Source organism: Scyliorhinus torazame, chromosome 2 (assembly GCF_047496885.1).
Source record: "Scyliorhinus torazame isolate Kashiwa2021f chromosome 2, sScyTor2.1, whole genome shotgun sequence".
NCBI classification, from domain to species: Eukaryota; Metazoa; Chordata; class Chondrichthyes; order Carcharhiniformes; family Scyliorhinidae; genus Scyliorhinus; species Scyliorhinus torazame.
Window position 1 is genome coordinate 230,625,916 of NC_092708.1, and position 21,199 is coordinate 230,647,114.

The following is a 21,199-nucleotide window of genomic DNA, read 5'->3' on the forward strand; positions in this document are numbered from 1 at the left end:
GCCGCCAAGCGCTGTCGTGGTGAGGTTTCACCGCTTTATGGACAGAGAGTGGGTCCTGAGATGGCCAAGAAAGAGCGGAGCAGCAGGTGGGAGAACACGGAGATCCGAATCTACCAGGACTGGAGTGCAGAGGTGGCTCAGAAGAGAGCTGGTTTCAATCGGGCTAAGGCGGTGCTCCATCGGAAGGGGGTGAAGTTCGGTATGCTGCAGCCAGCGCGATTGTTGGTCACGTTCCAGGATCGGCACCACTATTTCGAAACGCCCGATGAGGCATGGAGCTTTATACGGACTGAAAAGTTGGAATCAAATTGAGGGTTTGTTGTGGGTGGATGTTTACTGTGTATATGGTGTTTATTTCGTTTGGGGAAGTTCCTTTGGTTTGGGTGCGGGATGGGTGAAGGGATTTGACGGGGAGAGTGTGGGCGTCGGTGTTGGAGGGGCAGACCCCCACGAAGGGAGAGGGGGAGTGGAGGCCCGGGGATGGGGAATTGGGGTAAGGCCGCAAAAAAGGAGCTGCGCCAGTGGGGGCGGGGCCAGCTCAGGAAAGCGTGGGCTTTTTCCCGCGCAAAGGAAGGACGGGGGGGGGAGCGCACACTGACTGCCAGGGAGGGGGGATTCTCACACTGGGGGGGGGGGGTAAATGGAATGGCGGGAGAGGCTGGGGTCAGCAGACATACGGGAGTGTTATGGGGGGAGCAAAAGGGCTAGATGGGGATCTAGAGGGGGGATATAGGGTTGCTGCTGCATTGGCCAAACGGGAGCTGGAAGTAGGAGAGGTGGTCGGGGCGGGGGTCCGCCGTCTGGGGGACTGGAGGGTGCGGGAGGCGCGGGCACGTGGCTGGCCTAGAAAAGGAGATGGCTAGTCGGCAGGGGGGTGGGGTGAGTAGCCCCCCAATCTGGCTGATAACTTGGAATATGAGGGGCCTGAATGGGCCGGTCAAGAGGGCCCGGATGTTCGCGCACTTAAAGGGACTGAAGGCAGAAGTGGTTATGCTCCAGGAGACACATTTGAAGGTGGCAGATCAGGTTAGGTTGAGAAAGGGATGGGTAGGACAGGTATTCCATTCAGGGCTGGATGCGAAGAACAGATGGGTTGCAATACTGGTGGGGAAGCGGGTGTCGTTTGAGGCAATGAATATTGTTGTGGATAATGGAGGTCGATATGTGATGGTGCGCGGTAGGTTGCAGGGGGTGCAGGTGGTACTGGTAAACTTGTATGCCTCGAACTGGGATGATGCCGGATTTATGAAACGCATGCTGGGTCGGATTCCGGACCTGGAGGGAGGAAGCTTTAGAATGGGGGGGATTTCAACACGGTGCTGGACCCAGCACTGGATCGCTCCAGTGGTCCAAGAGGCCGGCTGCGGCCAAGGTGCTTAGGGGGTTTATGGACCAGATGGGGGGAGTGGATCCATGGAGGTTTGTCCCGGATAGATTTCTTTATTTTGAGTAGGGCGCTAATCCCGAAAGTGGAGGGAACGGAGTATTCGGCCATAACCATCTCAGACCACGCCCCGCACTGGGTGGAGCTGGAATTGGGTGAGGAGAGGGACCAGCGCCCGCTGTGGCGTCTTGATGTGGGATTATTGGCGGATGAGGAGGTGGGTGGGTGCGGGGGTGCATTGAAAGATATTTGGAGGCCAACGACAACGGGGAGGTGCAGGTGGGTGTAGTCTTGGAGGCTCTTAAGGCAGTGGTCAGGGGAGAGTTAATCTCCAGGGCCCACGGGGAGAAGAGAGAGGGCAGGGAGAGGGAGAGGTTGGTGGGGGAGATCTTAAGGGTGGACAGGAGATGTGCAGAGGCCCCCGAGGAGGGACTACTCGGGGAGCGGCGGAACCTCCAGACGGCGTTCGACCTGTTGACCACAGGGAAAGCAGAGGCACAGTGGAGGAAAGCGCAGGGGGCGAAGTATGAGTATGGGGAGAAGGCGAGTCGGATGCTGGCACACCAGCTTCGTAAGAGTGAGGCAGCGAGGGAGATAGGTGGAGTTACGGATAGCGGGGGGAATACGGTGCGGAGTGCGGTGAGAATAAATGAGGTATTTAGGGACTTCTATGGGATCTGTACAGATCTGAGCCCCCAGCGGGGGAAGAGGGGATGCGACGATTTTTGGATCAGCTGAGGTTCCCGAGGGAGGAGGAGCAGGAGGTGGCTGGTTTAGGGGCGCCAATTGGGCTGGAGGAGCTGGTTAAAGGATTGGGGAGCATGCAGGCGGGGAAGGCCCCGGGGCCAGATGGGATCCCGGTCGAGTTTTACAGGAAATACGTGGACCTGCTGGACCCGTTGCTAGTGAGGACTCTCAATAAGGCAAGGGAGGGGGGGACCTTGCCCCGACAATGTCCGGGGCACTGATCTCTCTGATCCTGAAGCGGGACAAGGACCCACTGCAATGTGGGTCGTATAGACCGATCTCGCTCCTCAATGTGGATGCAAAGTTGCTGGCCAAAGTGCTGGCTACGAGAATTGAGGACTGTGTCCCGGGGGTGATTCATGAGGACCAGACGGGATTTGTAAAGGGCAGGCAGCTCAACACTAATGTGCGGAGGCTCCTCAATGTGATTATGATGCCCTCGGTGGAGGGAGAAGCAGAGGTAGTGGCAGCTATGGACGCGGAGAAGGCCTTCGACCGGGTGGAGTGGGAGTATCTTTGGGAAGTGCTGCGGAGGTTTGGGTTCGGGGAGGGGTTCATCAGCTGGGTCAGGTTGCTATATAGAGCCCCGGTGGCGAGTGTGGCTACGAATCGGCGGAGGTCGGAGTACTTTCGGCTGTACTGATGGACGAGGCAGGGGTGCCCCCTGTCCCCCTTGTTGTTTGCATTGGCAATTGAGCCTCTGGCCATGGCACTAAGGGAGTCCAGGACATGGAGGGGACTGGTCCAAGGGGGAGAGGAACATTGGGTGTCGCTGTATGCGGATGACCTGTTGCTGTATGTGGCAGATCCAGTGGAGGGGATCGCTTGGGTTCATGCGGATCCAAAGGGAGTTTGGGGACTTCTCGGGGTTTAAGCTCAATGTAGGGAAAAGTGAGCTCTTTGTGGTGCACCCAGGGGACCAGGGAAAGGGATAGATGACCTACCGTTGAAGAGGCGGAAAGGAGCTTTCGGTACTTGGGGATCCAAGTGGCTGGGAGTTGGGGGGGCCCTGCACAAGCTCAATTTGATGCGGTTGGTGGAGCAGATGGAGGAGGATTTCAAAAGATGGGATGTGCTGCCACTCTCGCTAGCGGGCAGGGTGCAGTCGGGTAAAATGATGGTCCTCCCGAGGTTTCTCTTTGTGTTCCAGTGCCTTCCCATTATGATTCCCAAGGCCTTTTTCAAATGGGTAGGTAGGAGCATCATGGGTTTCATGTGGGCAAATAAGACGCCGAGGGTAAAGTGTGTTTCTGGAGCGTAGTAGGGATAGGGGAGGACTGGCGCTGCTGCATTTGTGCGGCTATTATTGGGCTGCCAATGTGGCGATGATCCGTAAGTGGGTAATGGAGGGAGAGGGGGCGGCGTGGAAGAGGTTGGAGATGGCGTCCTGTGTGGGCATGAGCCTGAGGGCGCTGGCGACGGCACCACTGCCGCTCTCGCCAACAAGGTACACCACGAGTCCGGTCATGGCGGCGACGCTGAAGATCTGGGGCAGTGGAGGCGACACAGGGGCGAGGTGGGAGCCTTGGTTTGGTCCCAGAGTCGGGAGAACCATCGGTTCGTCCCGGGAAGGATGGATGGGGGGTTTCGGAGCTGGCATCGGTCAGGGATTAGAAGAATGGGGGACCTGTTTGTAGATGGGGCGTTTGCGTGCCTAGGGTCGCTGGAGCAGAAGTTTGGGTTACCCCCGGGAAATGCTTTCAGGTATATGCAAGTGAGGGCGTTTGTGAGGCGGCAGGTGAGGGAATTCCCACTGCTCCCGGCACAGGGGATTCAGGACAGGGTGATTTCGGGTGTATGGGTTGGAGAAGGCAAGGTTTCGGTGATCTACCAGGAGCTGAAAGAAGAGGAGGAGGCCTCGGTAGAGGAGTTAAAGGGCAAGTGGGAGGAGGAGCTTGGGGAGGAGATAGATGAAGGTCTGTGGGCTGATGCTCTGAGTAGGGTTAATTCTTCCTCCTCTTGCGCCAGGCTCAGCCTAATACAATTCAAGGTTACTCACAGAGCGCATATGACCGGGGCGAGGTTGAGTAGGTTCTTTGGGGTGGAGGACAGATGTGGGAGGTGCTCGGGAAGCCCGGCGAATCACGTCCACATGTTCTGGCCGTGCCCGGCACTGGATGGGTTTTGGAGGGGTTTCGCGAGGACTATGTCCAAGGTGGTGAAAGTCCAGGTCAAGCCGAGTTGGGGGTTGGCACTATTTGGGGTAACGGATGAGCTGGGAGTGCATGCCTTTGCGTCCCTGGTAGCCCGGCGGAGGATCTTGCTATTATGGAAGGACGCGAAGCCCCCCAGTGTGGAAGCCTGGATAAATGACATGGCAGGCTTCATTAAGCTGGAGAGGATAAAGTTTGCCTTACGAGAGTCTGTGCAGAGGTTCTTCAGGCGGTAGACTATCTCACGGAGCGTTAGGAGGACGTCAGCAGCAACCCAAGGGTGGGGGGGAGGTCTCGGTGGGGGGGGGCTTCCCTATGGGTACCTTTGAATGTCATATGGGGGGGGGGTTACTGTATATGGGGGAAACCCAATGTATAAGTTTTGTATAATTTTTGACTGTTGTGTTTGTGTTTCTTTCTTTTTGTTATTGGGGGGGGGGGTTTGTTAAAAATTCTGTTGGAAAATTTGAAAAAACATATTGTTGAAAAAAAAGAAGGAAAAAAAAGAAAATGGCTCACTGGATTTTTGGAATAAAGATAATTCCTGTCTTCTTTACTGTCTTAAGTACCTTTCCTGTGTTGTCTCCAAAAATAGAAGGGAAAGCTCATGGATTTCTTTATTACTGAGACTATTCGATTAGCTGTTTCTGCCTCGTCTATCCTTTCCAATAGTTCACCACACCAATTTTCCCCTAGTGTTCCACTCTGCGCTAACTCTAAATTTGAAGTTTTTCTCTGCCTCTGCTCATGCCCTCTCTGAGCTCATCTTTTCCATGAGACTCTTTCCCTACCCCACCCCCCTCCTCCCCTCCCCCATGCTAACTGATTATTGTTAATGGGTCTCTTTCTCTTCCTCCTTTAAATATTCTGTCATCCCACTTTAAAAAAATTCAATCATTGAACTCCTCTTGCAGACGACCTGTCATTCCTATGCATGCTGACTGATATTGGCTTCTGGTTGAACACCATCTTGTTTCAATCTCCTCGTGTGGCTTTGTGTCATTTTTTTTTTTTGTCATAATGTTCCTGTGCAGTGTCTTGGGAAGTTTAATTATGTTAAAGGTGGTTCTATTGTACGGAACCAGATGGATACCCTGAAGAAAAGGAGGATTAAAAGAAGCAAAGACTAGCAAAATTTGAGAGAAAGAAAATTAAGAACAGGCGTTGATGGAGTGGTACAGATGCTGGTGCAGTAAATATGCTACTGTAAGGAAGAGGTGGACAAAGAGATCTGCAGCTTGGGGGGGGGGGGGAACAGTACAATTATAGGAAGATATATAATTTGTCCTTTAGCACTGATATCTCGATCAACCATGTTATACATTATTATATAACAATGTAACTCTACTGTCATTGTAAGACTGCATACACAACCTTTGACTCCAAGTGAAGACACCACATGACCTCCATTTGTGTTAATCACATGATCTTCTTGAAACAACATCTCAAATTGATCAACATCACAAAATCTGAAAAATAGCATTGTATCCAAAATAATGTAGAGTGTGCTGAAACTAGAGGAAGCGGTTCTTTGTGTATGTTCTGGATTAGATTTTTCTGCCAAATTGGTTTGCAACATCTGCCATCAATTTTCTCCTCTTCACTGCACGCCTGCTAAAACAATGAGCATTTGTATTAGTTGCCTTTCTGAAAAATGAAACTGTTCTAAAGGTTTTTGATAAAATCCAGTCAGTTCATCTCTTTTGGTGTTAAATAGCTACTCAGCCCATTAGTGTACAAGAAATTGAAAAATTCCTTTTCATAGCGGCATTAATAGCTTTTCCAAAAAAACTGCTCTTCTCGTGTCTTCCCATATCTGTTTCCACTCCGATTGTATAATATAATGTGGATTGATTGTTCAAAAATGCATTTTAAATACAATGATAGGAAAAAGAATTGTGCTGGTGATGTATAATACCTTACACAGTAACTATTGCAACAGTTGCATTTGTTTAAAGAATCAAATATCCATTATGACACCTTTTTAAGTGACACTACGAAGTAATGCTTAATTATTGGCAGCTTTGAGTTTTGTGCAACAGCCAGTACAAGTTATTGTATTCTGTGTTATCTTATTGTTTCTTGACCTGGGCCACTTATTGTCCTGACCGTATTCAAATTTCATTCCTTTATCTTTTAGTTCAAGTTGGTGAAAATACTGTGGAGAGGCTCGGTTTGGGGCCAGAACTATTTCCAATTTGTACAAACAACCTGGATATAGGAACTCAATGGAAAGTGGTCATATATGTAAATAATAGCAAAACTAAAAGATCAAGTAGAATATCAAGATGCTGCTCAGAAATAGCATAGAACTGAACAAAATATGTAAGTCAGCAGAACAAATGTAGCTGAAATGTTATATTTATAGTACGACACATGGGGGTGAAACCATACAACTCGGCTAGCTGGGAAGTTGAAAGGAGCTTTGGCAGATTAAAAGCTAAATATGCCCATCTATAGCAGAGCAGTGAGAAATGAGGTGAATAGGATATTGAACTGCAGAGCTAAAATAGTAGTCAGGAGGTAATTCAACTTTCTAATCCTCGGTTCAGACCCTATAGTTAGTACTGTGTCTGGTTTAGAATACTTAAGAAATGAGATTCAAACTCTGGCAGTAGTCAAGGAAGGAGTATTGGCCCAAATGTTGTAGTCAGTTCTGCAGGAGATCTGTGGCATCTGTCAGCGGGGCAGTCAGCTTGAAGAACCCTCAAAGATGGCAAAACAGGAAATAGAAATTCCAAGTAAATAAGTGTACAGAAAGCAAAACAAAGATTTGGGCATATACATGGGATTAAGGGTGAAACCTAATGGAATGATGCAGGCTTTCAAAAACTACACATTATTTCCTTGAAGAATGACGTTCTGTACTTAGTAATTTTTCAGACCCTAGGAGGTTGTTCATAAGTAATTTATATTTGACTGCACAGTTAAAAACGTAATTACCCATGATTGAGGAAGTTTTAATTTATCTTTGGTGAGGTAGTAGCCAGTAATTGGTTGAAGTTGATGCCTTAACAGTGATTTCTGTTTTGATCCCAAGCTGCAACAGCACAACCTTTTTTTTTTAAGCCAGTTGTTTAAACATTATCTTTAAATATTGTTTATCTGAATTGAACATTCAGCTGAGATCTGTTGGACCATGTGTTTGGTGGACGTAACTTCCTTCTCCTGTGGATAGTAACCTGTATTTATATCTTTCTGCTCAGGAGAAGCTATTGGCAATAAATGATGCTCTTACTAATGAGTATGAGTGCCGCAGAAGAATGTTGATCAAGCGTTTAGATGTGACTATCCAGTCATTTGGGTGGTCAGACAAAGCCAAGGTAGGAGTCAAAGTCTGAGGATATAGAAGATCATTAAGTTGTTTTTGTAGCTTGCCTCCCTAACCCTGACTTTCATAATTGAATGTACTATGGATTGAAGTAATAACTAAACTACTGAATAAATTCTTTTTGTTATTTAAATATTTTTTTAAAATTTAAAGTACCAACATTTTTTTTTCCCAATTAAGGGGCAATTTAGTGTGGCCAATCCACCTACCCTGCACATCTTTGGGTTGTGGGGGTGAGACCCACGCAGATACGGGGAGGGGGGGGGGAGAATGTGCTAAACTGAAGGAATTCTAAGAAGAAAGATGGGTTAAAATAAATCTCAAGAATGCTTAACATTTTGTCATTTCCTGTTAGCTTGGGACGTGCTTACAAACAAAAATGTGTTTTGAGGAACCTCGAACTGTATGCATGATATTGTTTGTTAATGTTCTGCTCCTGTTATACACATTCAATCCTTCACTGAATTCCTAATATCTAAAGTTTCCGGCAGAAGCTCAAACAGTAAATCAACAATTTAAAAAAGGAGTAATAAAATAAGATAACTATTAGTATATGAAAGGATGAGGGTTTGCATGTCCAGCTCACTCCCGTTCAGCTCACTCCCAGTCTCTGTGCTAACTCACTCACCCTCGCCCACTTTGAGTGTGCCTGACAGTGTGTCGGGGTGAGGTAAATGAGAAACCGGAGATTGAGCCAAACATGCTTCCCACTCTCTTTCCACCACTCCCTACCCCCCTCTCTCAGACACATCCCTGCCACTCATCCACTTCCACCAACTCTCATGCCCTCTCTCACTGACTCACTAAATTCCCGCACACACTCCTAGCCCGAGGCAGCAAATATTGTGATCACACACCACATCCGGCCCTCCTGTCCACCAAAGCAAGTCAGTTTCTCCCTCTCTCAACTCCTCCTTTCTCACTCCAGAACCCACTTGCTGCTGCCTCTAAATGCTGGAGAGGAACAGCCTTTGATTGGAGGAGCACTTTCTTTGTGAATCTTACACCAGCAATTTAGAAACGATCTCTAGGGGCCACAACGGGGCACTCTCAGACTGAAGTTGGACATGTCTGGTAGAAATAAATAAAAAAACATCGCTTTCAAATACGAAACGTTTAGCATTTTCCGTTATGCAATAAAAGGACACTTCCGTTATTTCCCTTCTGGTGGTTATTGGAAATGAACAGTTTATCGAGGCCTCTCTGGAATGCAAAGTGCACTGATCAGCTGCTGAGGATGAATGGTAGATCAGTATGTGTCTGCATTATATTTCTTTTACTTTTTTTTTTAAAAAAAAAAAAAGTTCTGTTATGCTGAAGTAAATGAGCATCATGTAATGGTGGCACTCTCTGTTTCTCTGGACATTAGATTAGTACATTCCTCTCATTGATTCTGGTGCTGTTTCTGTGATTGCCACCTTTGTCCTGCAATATACTTTGCACATTGGCTGAGCAGCACCTCTTGTATTGTACACTGAGCAACCATCTGGAGTTCAGATACTGGTGAATCACTGCCCATAATGAATACTGCTGTTAATTAAAGGGCCGCTAACAATATTGTTTGGAATAGGTTGAGTAAGATTAAACAACTTGTGCTGCTTAATGATTAAACTTAATAAATTGATTTTTTGATGCAATTTTAAATATTGTATATTTTAAGCTGATGTATACTGGAATGTTTAACAACGCCAACTGGTAACTTCCTCTGGAGCTTCAGGGTATGTTTAGCAGTGCATCTTCCCACCCCATTCCCCTAGCCTTAATTCGATTTGCACCCAACGATTGAGCACTCCAGAGAATTCCAACCATGCTCGGGTCAGTGACATGTTTAATTCTGTAAATATTGTAATAAAACAGTTGCAGTTTAACTGCCCAGTATTTCAACTGAATAGAGCAATTACTTTTATATACTGGAAACATAAGCCAACAACGTTCAAAATTTCAAGAAACCGTTCTAACCAAGAAGGCCTGTTATTTTCCAAGAATATGTTCAATGACATTGACAGTCAGAAAAAACAATAATGAAACAAAAATAAAACTTCCATTTTTTTTTAGGCAAATACAGACAATATGGCAAAGGTATATCAACCAAAAAGGCACAGTTTGTCCCTGGGATCTACTGTAACTCTGGCCAACCTTCTGGCTGCCCGTGCGGACTTATCCAAGATCTTAAAGACCAGCAGTGGTTCCTTAAGAGAGCGGACATCCTGTGCCATTAACAAGGTACGGCTGTTAATTTGAGCATACCGCAACTATGGAACTTGACTATGTGCAGCTAGTGATGCATTATTCAATGTGGCGCAGTTTAATCACTCAAGCCAAAAGGCAGTTTCCCACTTGTAATTCCACACATTACATTTTGTTCATTCACAGGGTGTGGGTATTGCTCGCACGACAAGGTCTATTGCCCTCGAGAAGGTGGTCGTGAGCCACTGCCTTGAACTGCTACAGGCCAAAATTTCACACTCCGCCGCTGGTGGATTTTTGGTGGTTTGGGAGGGTGGTGATTGCGTGAAATTGAAGGAATAGGTTCCGGCAGGCACTGCCCAGCAGCAGATTTCAAGCTGGCAGAAGGATTTTTTTATGTGGCATGGAGAAGTTTGTAAAAGAACAGGCCTAGATCTCTAGAGTGGAGTGGAGTGGCCTCAGTTGGAAGCCCCCCCCCCCCCATCTCTAAGGTCCATTGGCTGCTGAACTTCCTTTACCTGTTCCCTTTGTGCACCCGCCCCATATCCCTCGTGCCTTCCCACCCTGGGACCCTTTAAACCTACCTTGTCTTCCAATCCTGGGACTTGGGCTCAGGAATGTTGGTGCAGCTCTTGATGCTGCAGGGACTGAGGAGAGCTGTTGGCTAATCAGATTGGCTGACAGTTCTCTAAAGCCAGAGTTCCTCCTGAGTGCAGGACAGGAGTCCTTTTGGCAGCCAAGTAACACCATCTGAAAAATTCAAGCTGCAATCTGTGTGGCAAATGTGCTCAGATGTGGGTTGATGTGTGTTTTGTTTTGGCAACATTCAAGGAAGATCAAGTTTCTTGAATGCAGAATTACAGGGATCGAGAGCAGCTTGAAAATCTAGTGCACAGTGGGCAACGCCACTGGTCATCCACACACTTTCAATCATGCATGCCTTTGGTATTCAGTTTAGTTTTTCCATGGAGATGACTGGGGTTAAAGAGTTTTCCATCTCGTTGGTATGTAATACATCAGAAGGAAATTGATCATTGATAAGGTGAATAGCCATTGTCAGGTGAATTGAAATTTTTACTGTGGGGCTATCCAGTCTTGCTTGAGCTCCATTCCGGTTTTGAAAGCAACTGTTTCAGATCTCCAATTCAAGACAGCTGCAGTCATATCATGAAGCTATTGTAGGATTGCATTGAAAAGTCTTGGACATCTGAGCCTTTGTTGCACAATCCACAGAGCCTCTCAATTACTGAGATAAATGCTTTGGTGAAGTCAATAAATGCAATGAAGAGCTCCTTCCAAATCCATAGAATGAGTGCATTGAGTTTTGATTTTTTAAATAAATTAATTTATGGGATGTGGGCATCGCTGCCTCGGCCTGCATTTATTGCTCACTGCCCTTCATCTCAGAGGGAATTTGAGAGTCCACTATATTGCTGTGGATCTGGATTCACATGTAGGCCAGACCGGTAAGGACAGCAGATTTCCTTCCTAAAGGATATTAATGAACCAGATGGCTTTTTATGATAATCGACAATGGTTTCATGGTCATCATTAGACTTTTAATTCCAGATCTGCCATGGTGGTGGTATTTGAACTTGGCTCCCCAGATCTTGCCCTGGGTCTCTGGATTATTAATGCAGTGACACTATGCCGCTTCCCCCTGTAACCAGTTTTGAAGACCTCAGCTGGAATACAAGCTCTGTACTGTGGATTCACGGTTGGGAAGTTGTTCAAAATACTCTTTCCTGTGTTGATGGATGACATTGTTATCTTTAAGGAAAGAGATGCCAACCTGTGAGTGAAGGGTAATTCAGTCCGTTTGACCGTGATCTATATTTGGCCCTGGTGGCTTCAAAAAAACTTTGCATGTCTTGGTGGTCAGATATCAATGGTCAGTAAAAAAAAAATATTGGGATTGTGCTGCATTCTATCAGCATTTGAAAAGATGAATGTTCCAGGTGAACCTTTTGGCATTTTGTGAACATGTTCTTGATCAGCGGGAGAATACAGTTTATAACTACTGGAACTGATAGATGTATTTTGGCATAAGTTAGAAGCAAAATATTGGAGAAGCATGTTAAACATCAAAGTCTGCAAGCAGACATTATAGTGCACTGGGCCAACATGACACTTTCTAAAGCATGTTTCCACTTTAATCGTCAAACATGGAAAAATACATTGGCGCTTATTGCACAGCTGAAATCCCATAGCAAACCTACAACCACTTGGAAGGTTTTGCAGTTCAGCTTCCTACTTTGCAACAGTATCTATTGTTATGCAAGTTGTCATCCCGTTGCTTCTTCTCCCACTTGTGTTTTCTGACTATCTGACACACATGATTGGAGAATTACAAGCAGAAACGATCTATTCCAGGAAACTGGGCCAGCACTTTTTCTGAACTTTGGGACATTTAACAAACTAAAGTTATTTAAAGGGGATTAATTTGTGATTGGCCCTTTTACCAGCAATACACATTGCTGTGAGTGTGAGACATTTTCAGTTTAACCTGTTTTTAAAAATGCTTCGATGGATGGGTGGTCCCATTCACTGAGGATTAGCATCTGCTGGTCAACATTTCCTCTCCAATTACTGCCACTAATAATAAGATTAACTAATAATTCATCTTGTTGGTGTTTGGAGTGGAATACTATCATATTTAGATCACTGAACTTTGAAATAAATCTCAAGCACTTTCAAACACTGCCACTTGGTGAAGTCTTTCAGATGTGTGCCAAGTGTTTGACACTGGGAGATGCTTTGATGTTTTAAGGCATCCAGGTTGTGAGTATGATTGATGGCCCAGCTACTTGTCTTAAGCAGGTACGGAATTTTCAAATCGATGAATTAGCTTCTCAATGATATCCAACATGGGCACTCTTTACACTGTTGATTTCTCCAATTGGAATCACAACTTTATAATTCATTTATTTTGGCAGTTGAACCCTTAAAAAGCACAAGACGATAATAAGAGGTGAAACTGCTTGACGTGAGGTATTAAATTTGAGTAAAACTTTTTTTAATAAATTTGGAGTACCCTATTAGATTTTTTTCCAATTAATGGCCAATTCACCTACCCTGCTCATCTTTGGATTGTGGGGGTGGGACCCACACAAACTACAGGGGGAATGTGCAAACTCTTTTTTTTTTAATTTAGAGTACCCAATTAATTTTTTCCAATTGAGGGCAATTTAACGTGGCCAAGTCACCTACCCTGCACATCTTTGGGTTGTGGGGGCAAAACCCACGCAAACACGGGGAGAATGTGCAAACTCCACACGGAGAGTGACCCAGAGCCGGGATCGAACCTGAGACCTCAGCGCCGTGAGGCAGCAGCGCTAACTACTGCGCCACCGTGCTGCCCTGGGAATGTGCAAACTCCATACGGTCAGTGACCCATGGCCGGGATCGAACTTGGGTCCTCAGCGCTGTGAGGCAGCAATGCTAACCACGATGCTGCCCAAATTCTAATAAAACTCGACTTCACCTTCTGCCTTCTGGCTTAATAATTATACAATTTATAGATGATTAGTTCTCCAACCTCCTATGTCATGAGTGCTAAAACATGCATCTATCATGTAATAATTAAAGCAGTCTCTGCCATAGGTTCTGTACCAATTCTCATTTGTTTAATTCTTTGACTTCCCTACCCAAATCGAGGGCCACACTGAAGCTACCGGCAGGCAACTTTCTATCTCCAATTTATATCCCCTTGGAAAATGTGCATCGGTGAAACTACATCTAAGCAGTATTGAAATAACTTGCTATAGATTCTTTAAAATTAAAATGGCCCATTCTTCATTGTTTTCATCCCACATTGTGCTTTACTTTGGCAGGTTATGATGGGGAGAGTGCCTGATCGAGGAGGTAGACCATCTGAGATAGAAGCACCGCCACCCGAAATGCCACCATGGCAGAAGAGACAGGATGGAGGAAGAGGTGGTCGTGGTGGAGGTGGTCGTGGTGGTGGTCAGGGGGGTGGGGGTGGCTGGGGTGGTGGTCAGGGGGGTGGGGGTGGCAGGGGTGGTGGAGGGAGAGGTGGCCAGGGCGGAGGTGGCTGGGGGGCTGGAGGCGGAGGTGGCTGGGGGGGAGGCGGAGGTGGCTGGGGGGGAGGCGGAGGCCAAGGAGGAGGCGGAGGCCAAGGAGGAGGGGGTGGTTGGGGTGGAGGGGGTCATGGAAGTGGTGGTGGCTATGGAGGAAGAGGTGGCTATGGGGGCAGAGGTGGCTATGGAGATATGGGTGGGAGAGGTTATAGACGGTACTGAATCTATAATACATCTATTGGTAATGCCCATATAGAAAATGGATTCTACAAGTTAAATTCATTCGTCACTGCAGCAATGTGTCATGGTTGAACCTGCAACTGTAAATGATTAGTTTACCTACTGAATTGTGAGAAAGAAATGAAACATGCTGTTGTCCTTTAAGATAGATAAATATTGAAATTTTTTAATGCGGACTAGAACTAAGATGATAGAAATTGTTTACTACTAGAAACAATATCTTTTTTTTACATGTTCATTGCAACTTTTTTATGAGAATGTAATTAAAAATTGTTTTACTGTGCAAATGTTGGAAGGTTATGATGAGCAGTTGAGAATTTTTTTTAAGTAGGAAGACTTTGGACATGTAGTGAATAAAAATGAAATAAAGAATTACTTGGATTCTGTATGGTTTTAGTTTTGAGGGTTAAATGTAAATGAATGAATGTTAAATTCAAACTGTTGAGGTATTATAACCGTTTTGATGCTTATCTTGTGGAATTTATAATTCATGTCTGCTCACTGTTCACATGACGAGTTACTTCAGTCCTGCCCTGCCTGTAACCTTTTACATAATAGTTCAATATTTTATTTTTAAAATAATATTTTTATTCTCCTTTTTCACATTTTCTCCCAAATTTACACCCACCAACAATAAACAATAATCAGTAACGAATGCAATGTCAATCCCGTATCAATAACGACAATCCCATCGTCCCGCCAAACCCCCAAACAGCAACCCGCATGTTAACATAAACAAATGACAAAAAGGAATCACCCTTGGTCACCATTAACACATACAGTCAGTCCCCCTCCTCTCAGCACCCACCCCCCTAATATTCGATGTAATCCAATTCTTGAAAATGCATAATGAATAACGCCTTGAATTGTAGAACCCCTCCATCCTTCCCCTCAGTTCAAATTTGACCTTCTCAAGAGTTAGGTATTCCAGCAGGTCCCCCCGCCACGACAGGGTGGAGAGATTGATCTCCATCCCAACAGGATCCGCCTTCGGGTGATGAACGAGGCGAAGGCTACAACATCTGCCTCCGCGCCCGTTTCCAACCCTGCTGATCCGACACCCCGAATATGGCCTCCCGAGGGCCCGGGTCCAGTTTCACGTGCACCACGATTACCCTAAATACCTCCTTCCAGTAATCTTTCAGCTTTAGACAGGGCCAAAACCTATGAACGTGGTTTGCAGGGTTCCCCCCGCCCAACGTTCGCACACATCTTCTACCCCCTCAAAGAGCCGACTCATCCTTGCCCTTGTGAGGTATGCTCCATATACCACCTTCAGTTGTATCAGCCCCAACCTCGTGCACGAGGTGGAGGCGTTCATCCTCCGAAGCACCGCACACCAGAACCCCTCCTCCATACCCTCTCCCAACTCTGCCTCCCACTTTGCCTTGATCCCATCTAGCGGTGCCTTCTCCTCTTTCAAAATAGCCCCGTAAACCGCCGACACTACCCCCTTCTCCAGTCCCCCTGTCGTCAGCACCTACTCCAGCAATGTGGAGGTCTGCTCTACCAGGAAGCTCTGTTTTTCCTTTCAGGCAAAGTCTCAAACCTCCATGTATCTAAATATTTCCCCCTGCTCCAGCCCATACTTTGCTCCCAGCTCCTTCAATCCTGTAAACCGACCCCCAAGAAACAAATCTTGTCCTAATTCCTTTCTCCTCCCATCTCCGAAAATTTCCATCCCACTTCCCTGGCTCAAATCTATGGTTCCCCCGAATCGGCATTTCCCTTGACCCTGCCCCCAACCCAAAGTGCTGGCGAAACTGCCTCCAAATTCTCAATGAAGCTATTACTACCGAACTCCCTTGAGTATTTCCCTGGGGCCGTCGGGAGCGGCGCTGTCGCTAGCGCCTTCAATCCGGACCCCCGACACAAACACTCCTCCATTCTGACCCACTGGGAGTCAACCCCTGACCCAGCTCCACACCACCTCCACATTTGCCGTTCAGTAATAATACATCAGGTTCGGAAGACCCAAACCCCCTGCCTGCCTTCCTCTCTATAGTACCTTTCTAATTCTGGCCACCTTCCCTTCCCATATGAATGAGATAATCATCCCTTCAATCTCTCTAAAAAATGCCTTTGGGAGGAAAATCGGCAGGCATTGGAAAATAAACAGAAATCGCGGCAACATGCGTTTAAAACCGCCTGTACCCAACCCGCCAGAAACAGAGGGAGATCATCTCACCTTGCCAGATCTGCTTTCACCCTCCCAAAAAACTAGAAATGTATCCACTGAGCACCCCCCACCCCCCCCCCCAATAATTCCAAGCAACCTGCGCCCCCAGGTATCTAAAGTGACCCCCCACCACTGGCCGAGACACCACAAAATATTCACTCTTGTCTAGATTTAATTTGTACCCGAGAAAGACCCAAACTCCCGAAGCAGCTCCAATATTCCCTCTATTGACACACGCGGTTCCAACACGTATAATAAGTCATCGGCATACAAGGATACTCTATGCTCTATCCCCCCCCCCCCCCGCACTATTCCTTTCCACACCCCCAAACTTCTTAACGCGATGGCCAACGGCTCAATCGCGAGTGCAAACAGCAGAGGGGACATAGGACATCCCTGCCTAGTCCCGCGGTGGAGAGAAAAGTATTCTGAGCTGATGTTATTTGTTTGGACACTCGCCCTCGGCTCCTTATAGCTTTACCCAGTCCACAAATTTTGGTCCAATCCCAAAGCGCTCCAGAACTGCCATCAAGTTCCCCCATTCTACCTGGTCAAATGCTTTCTTGGCATCCGAGGCCACACCATCTTTGTTTCCTTCCCTCCGCCGGTGCCATAACCACGTTCAATACCTTCCTAATGTTCAAAAAGAGCTGCCTCCCTCTCACAAACCCTGTCTGATCTTCATCTATTACCTTCGGGAGGCACTCCTCCAGCCTACCTGCTAGTACCTTCGCCAATAACTGCGTCCACGTTTAAAAGTGATATGGGCTGAGCAGTGTGGGTCATATAGGCCGATCTCCCTTTTGAATGTGGATGCCAAGTTGTTGGCTAAGATATTGGCCACAAGGATAGAAGACTGCGTTCCAGGGGTGATAGGGGAAGACCAGACGGGATTCGTTCAGGGCAGGCAACTCAAGGCCAACGTTCGGAGGCTTTTAAATGTTATTATGATGCCCTATGATGCATTGCGCTGGTCAAGGAGAGACAGCCTGAGTGAGTGAGACACAGACAGAGTGAGAATTTGGTGCAATGAGGTAACCAGGAAAGGTAAGTGGTTAATCTAATTTTGTTGTTTTTCAGTTAAAAGTGCAGTGTAGATTAGTGTCTGATTGGCTGAAGCTGCCCCCACCCTAATTGCTGAGAGGCAGTTATCTGGCAGTCACCTGAGGCCTGTTAAGGGGCACAAAGGTACACATTGCATTCTTCTCTTTGAAGTTTTAGTGTGAGTCATCCTAAAATCTGTATAAAAGACAGACAGAAAGCGCACTTAGTAAGCATTGCGCTGGTCAAGGAGACACAACCTGAGTGAGTGAGACACAGACAGACAGAGAGAGAATTTGGTGCAGTGAGGTAATTCGGTGAAGAGTGGGAGAAGGTGCTTTTTCCCGACAGTTTTGTTCTCTCTCTTTCTCCGGGCCTAATTTCGGGAGCCGTTCGGAGGAGGAGGAGGAGCAGTCTGTGTATAAAAACCTAACGGTAACTTCGTTATCCAGTTTTTCCCCCCAAAAGTGACGTCAGAGGGAAGCTCTGGTTGATAGCAAATCTGCCCCAAATTTTAAAAAAAACACAGCTAAACTCGTAAACTTAAATTAAACTAATTAATTAATTAGTGATGGCTGGTCAGGTGATCTGCTTGATGTGGGAGCTGGCAGATCCCATTGCGAGCTGCAGCGACCACATCTGCAGTAAGTGTTGGCTGCTCGAAGAGCTCCGGCTCAGAGTTGATGAGCTGGAGTCTGAGCTTCAAACACTTAGGCACATCCGGGAGGGGAGACTTACCTGGACACTGTGTTTCAGGAGGCAGTCACACCTGTCAGAGTAAGTAGTTTAAATCCTGCCAGTGGCCAGGGACAGCAGGGTGTGACTGCAAGTCAGGCAGGTAAAGGGAACCAGCAGTCAGGAACTCAGGAGCCTCAGCCCTTGACCCTGTCCAACAGGTATGAGGCACTTGCTCCCTGTGTGGATGGCGAACAGGGCTGCAGGAAGGATGAGTCAGCTGACCAAGGCGCCATGGTTCAGCAGGCCATTCAAGGGGAGGGAGTAAATAGGCAAGTTGTAGTTGTAGGGGATTCTATTATCAGGGGGATAGATAGTATCCTTTGTGAGCAGGATAAAGAGTCCCGCATGGTATGTTGCCTGCCCGGTGCTAGGGTGCGGGACATCTCTGACCGGCTTGAAAGGATACTGGAGAGGGAGCGGGAGGATCCAGTTGTTGTGGTCCATGTCAGTACCAACAACATAGGCAAGTCTAGAAAAGAGGACCTGTTTAGAGATTATAAAGAGCTAGGATTCAAATTAAGAAAACAGGGCCTCAAGGGTCATAATCTCCGGACTACTGCCCGAGCCACGTGCAAATTGGCATAGGGAGGCAAGAATAAGGGAAGTTAACACGTGGCTGAAAGAGTGGTGTGGGAAAGAGGGGTTCCTTTACATGGGACACTGGCATCAGTTTTGGGACAGGGGGGACTTATACTGTTGGGATGGTCTCCACCTGAACCGAGCTGGGACCAGTGTTCTGGCAAAAAGAGTAATTGAGGACACAGTACAGAGGTTCATCCCAAAGAAAAGAAAGGTTATCAGAGGGGGGATTAGGCAGCCATGGCTGACAAAGGAAGTTAAGGAATGCATCAAAGCAAAAGAGAAAGCCTATAATGTGGCAAAGAGTAGTGGGAAGTCAGAAGATTGGGAAGGCTACAAAAACAAACAGAGGATAACAAAGAGAGAAATAAGGAAAGAGAGGATCAAATATGAAGGTAGGCTAGCCAGTAACATTAGGAATGATAGTAAAAGTTTCTTTAAAGACATAAAAAACAAATGGGAGGCAAAAGTAGACATTGGGCCGCTCCAAAATGACGCTGGTAATCTAGTGATGGGAGTCAAGGAAATAGCTGAGGAACTAAATAAGTACTTTGCGTCAGTCTTCACAGTAGAAGACATGAGTAATATCCCAACAATTCAGGAGAGTCAGGGGGCAGAGTTGAATATGTTAGCCATCACAAAGGAGGTGCTAGAGAAACTAAGAGGTCTAAAAATTGATAAATCTCCAGGCCCAGATGGGCTACATCCTAGAGTTCTAAAGGAGATAGCTGAAGAAATAGTGGAGGCGTTAGTTATGATCTTTCAAAAGTCACTGGAGTCAGGGAAAGTCCCAGAGGATTGGAAAATTGCTGTTGTAACCCCCCCCTGTTCAAGAAGGGAACAAGGAAAAAGATGGAAAATTATAGGCCAATTAGCCTAACCTCGGTTGTTGGCAAGATTCTAGAATCCATTGTTAAGGATGAGATTTCTAAATTCTTGGAAGTGCAGGGTCGGATTAGGACAAGTCAGCATGGATTTACTAAGGGGAGGTCGTGCCTGACAAACCTGTTAGAGTTCTTTGAAGAGATAACAAATAGGTTAGACCAAGGAGAGCCAATGGATGTTATCTATCTTGACTTCCAAAAGGCCTTTGATAAGGTGCCTCACGGGAGACTGCTGAGTAAAATAAGGGCCCATGGTATTCGAGGCAAGGTACTAACATGGACTGGCGATTGGCTGTCAGGCAGAAGGCAGAGAGTTGGGATAAAACGTTCTTTTTTGGAATGGCAACCGGTGACGAGTGGTGTCCCGCAGGGTTCAGTGTTGGGGCCACAGCTGTTCTCTTTGTATATTAACGATCTAGATGACGGGACTGGGGGCATTCTGGCTAAGCTTGCCGATGATACAAAGATAGGTGGAGGGGCAGGTAGTATGGAGGAGGTGGGGAGGCTGCAGAAAGATTTAGACAGTTTAGGAGAGTGGTCCAAGAAATGGCTGATGAAATTCAACGTGGGCAAGTGCGAGGTCTTGCACTTTGGAAAAAAGAATAGAGGCATGGACTATTTTCTAAACGGTGACAAAATTCATAATGCTGAAGTGCAAAGGGACTTGGGAGTCCTAGTCCAGGATTCTCTAAAGGTAAACTTGCAGGTTGAGTCCGTAATTAAGAAAGCAAATGCAATGTTGTCATTTATCTCGAGGCTTGGAATATAAAAGCAGGGATGTACTTCTGAAGCTTTATAAAGCATTAGTTAGGCCCCATTTAGAATACTGTGAGCAATTTTGGGCCCCACGCCTCAGGAAGGACATACTGGCACTGGAGCAGGTCCAGTGGAGATTCACACAGATCCCAGGAATGGTAGGCCTAACATACGATGAATGTCTGAGGATCCTGGGATTATATTCATTGGAGTTTAGGGGGTTGAGAGGAGATCTAATAGAAACTTACAAGATAATGAATGGCTTAGATAGGGTGGATGTAGGGAAGTTGTTGCCATTAGCAGGGGAGACTAGGACCCGGGGGCACAGCCTTAGAATAAAAGGGAGTCACTTTAGAACAGAGATGAGAAATTTCTTCAGCCAGAGAGTGGTGGGTCTGTGGAATTCATTGCCACAGAGGGCGGTGGAGGCCGGGACGTTGAGTGTCTTTAAGACAGACGTTGATAAATTCTTGATTTCTCGAGGAATTAAGGGCTATGGAGAGAGCGGGTAAATGGAGTTGAAATCAGCCATGATTGAATGGTGGAGTGGACTCGGTGGGCCGAATGGTCTTACTTCCGCTCCTATGTCTTATGGTCTTAAAGAGGAGAGGCGGAGGTGGTGGTAGCGATGGATGCCCTTAGAAAGAGGAGAGGCAGAGGTGGTGGTTGCGATGGATGCCCTCAGAAAGAGGAGAGGCGGAGGTGGTGGTAGCGATGGATGCCCTCAGAAAGAGGAGAGGCGGAGGTGGTGGTAGCGATGGATGCCCTTAGAAAGAGGAGAGGCAGAGGTGGTGGTAGCGATGGATGCCCTCAGAAAGAGGAGAGGCGGAGGTGGTTGTAGCGATGGATGCTCTCAGAAAGAGGAGAGGCGGAGGTGGTGGTAGCGATGGATGCGGAGAAGGCTTTTGATCGGGTGGAGTGGAGGTCACCTGTGGGAGGC

The 21,199-nt window shown here is 46.8% G+C and overlaps 1 protein-coding gene across 1 annotated transcript in view; it reads left to right on the forward strand.

Annotated features, from left to right (window-relative positions):
• Nucleotides 1–14,468, forward strand: part of fam98b (family with sequence similarity 98 member B) — a 31,606-nt gene extending 17,138 nt beyond the window's left edge. The window contains exons 6-8 of the mRNA XM_072484787.1: nucleotides 7,491–7,607; nucleotides 9,671–9,838; nucleotides 13,636–14,468. Of these exons, the coding sequence (XP_072340888.1) occupies nucleotides 7,491–7,607; nucleotides 9,671–9,838; nucleotides 13,636–14,064 (714 nt within the window). The 3' untranslated portion in view covers nucleotides 14,065–14,468. The remainder of the gene's footprint in view (nucleotides 1–7,490; nucleotides 7,608–9,670; nucleotides 9,839–13,635) is intronic.
• The last annotated feature ends 6,731 nt before the right edge of the window (nucleotides 14,469–21,199 follow it).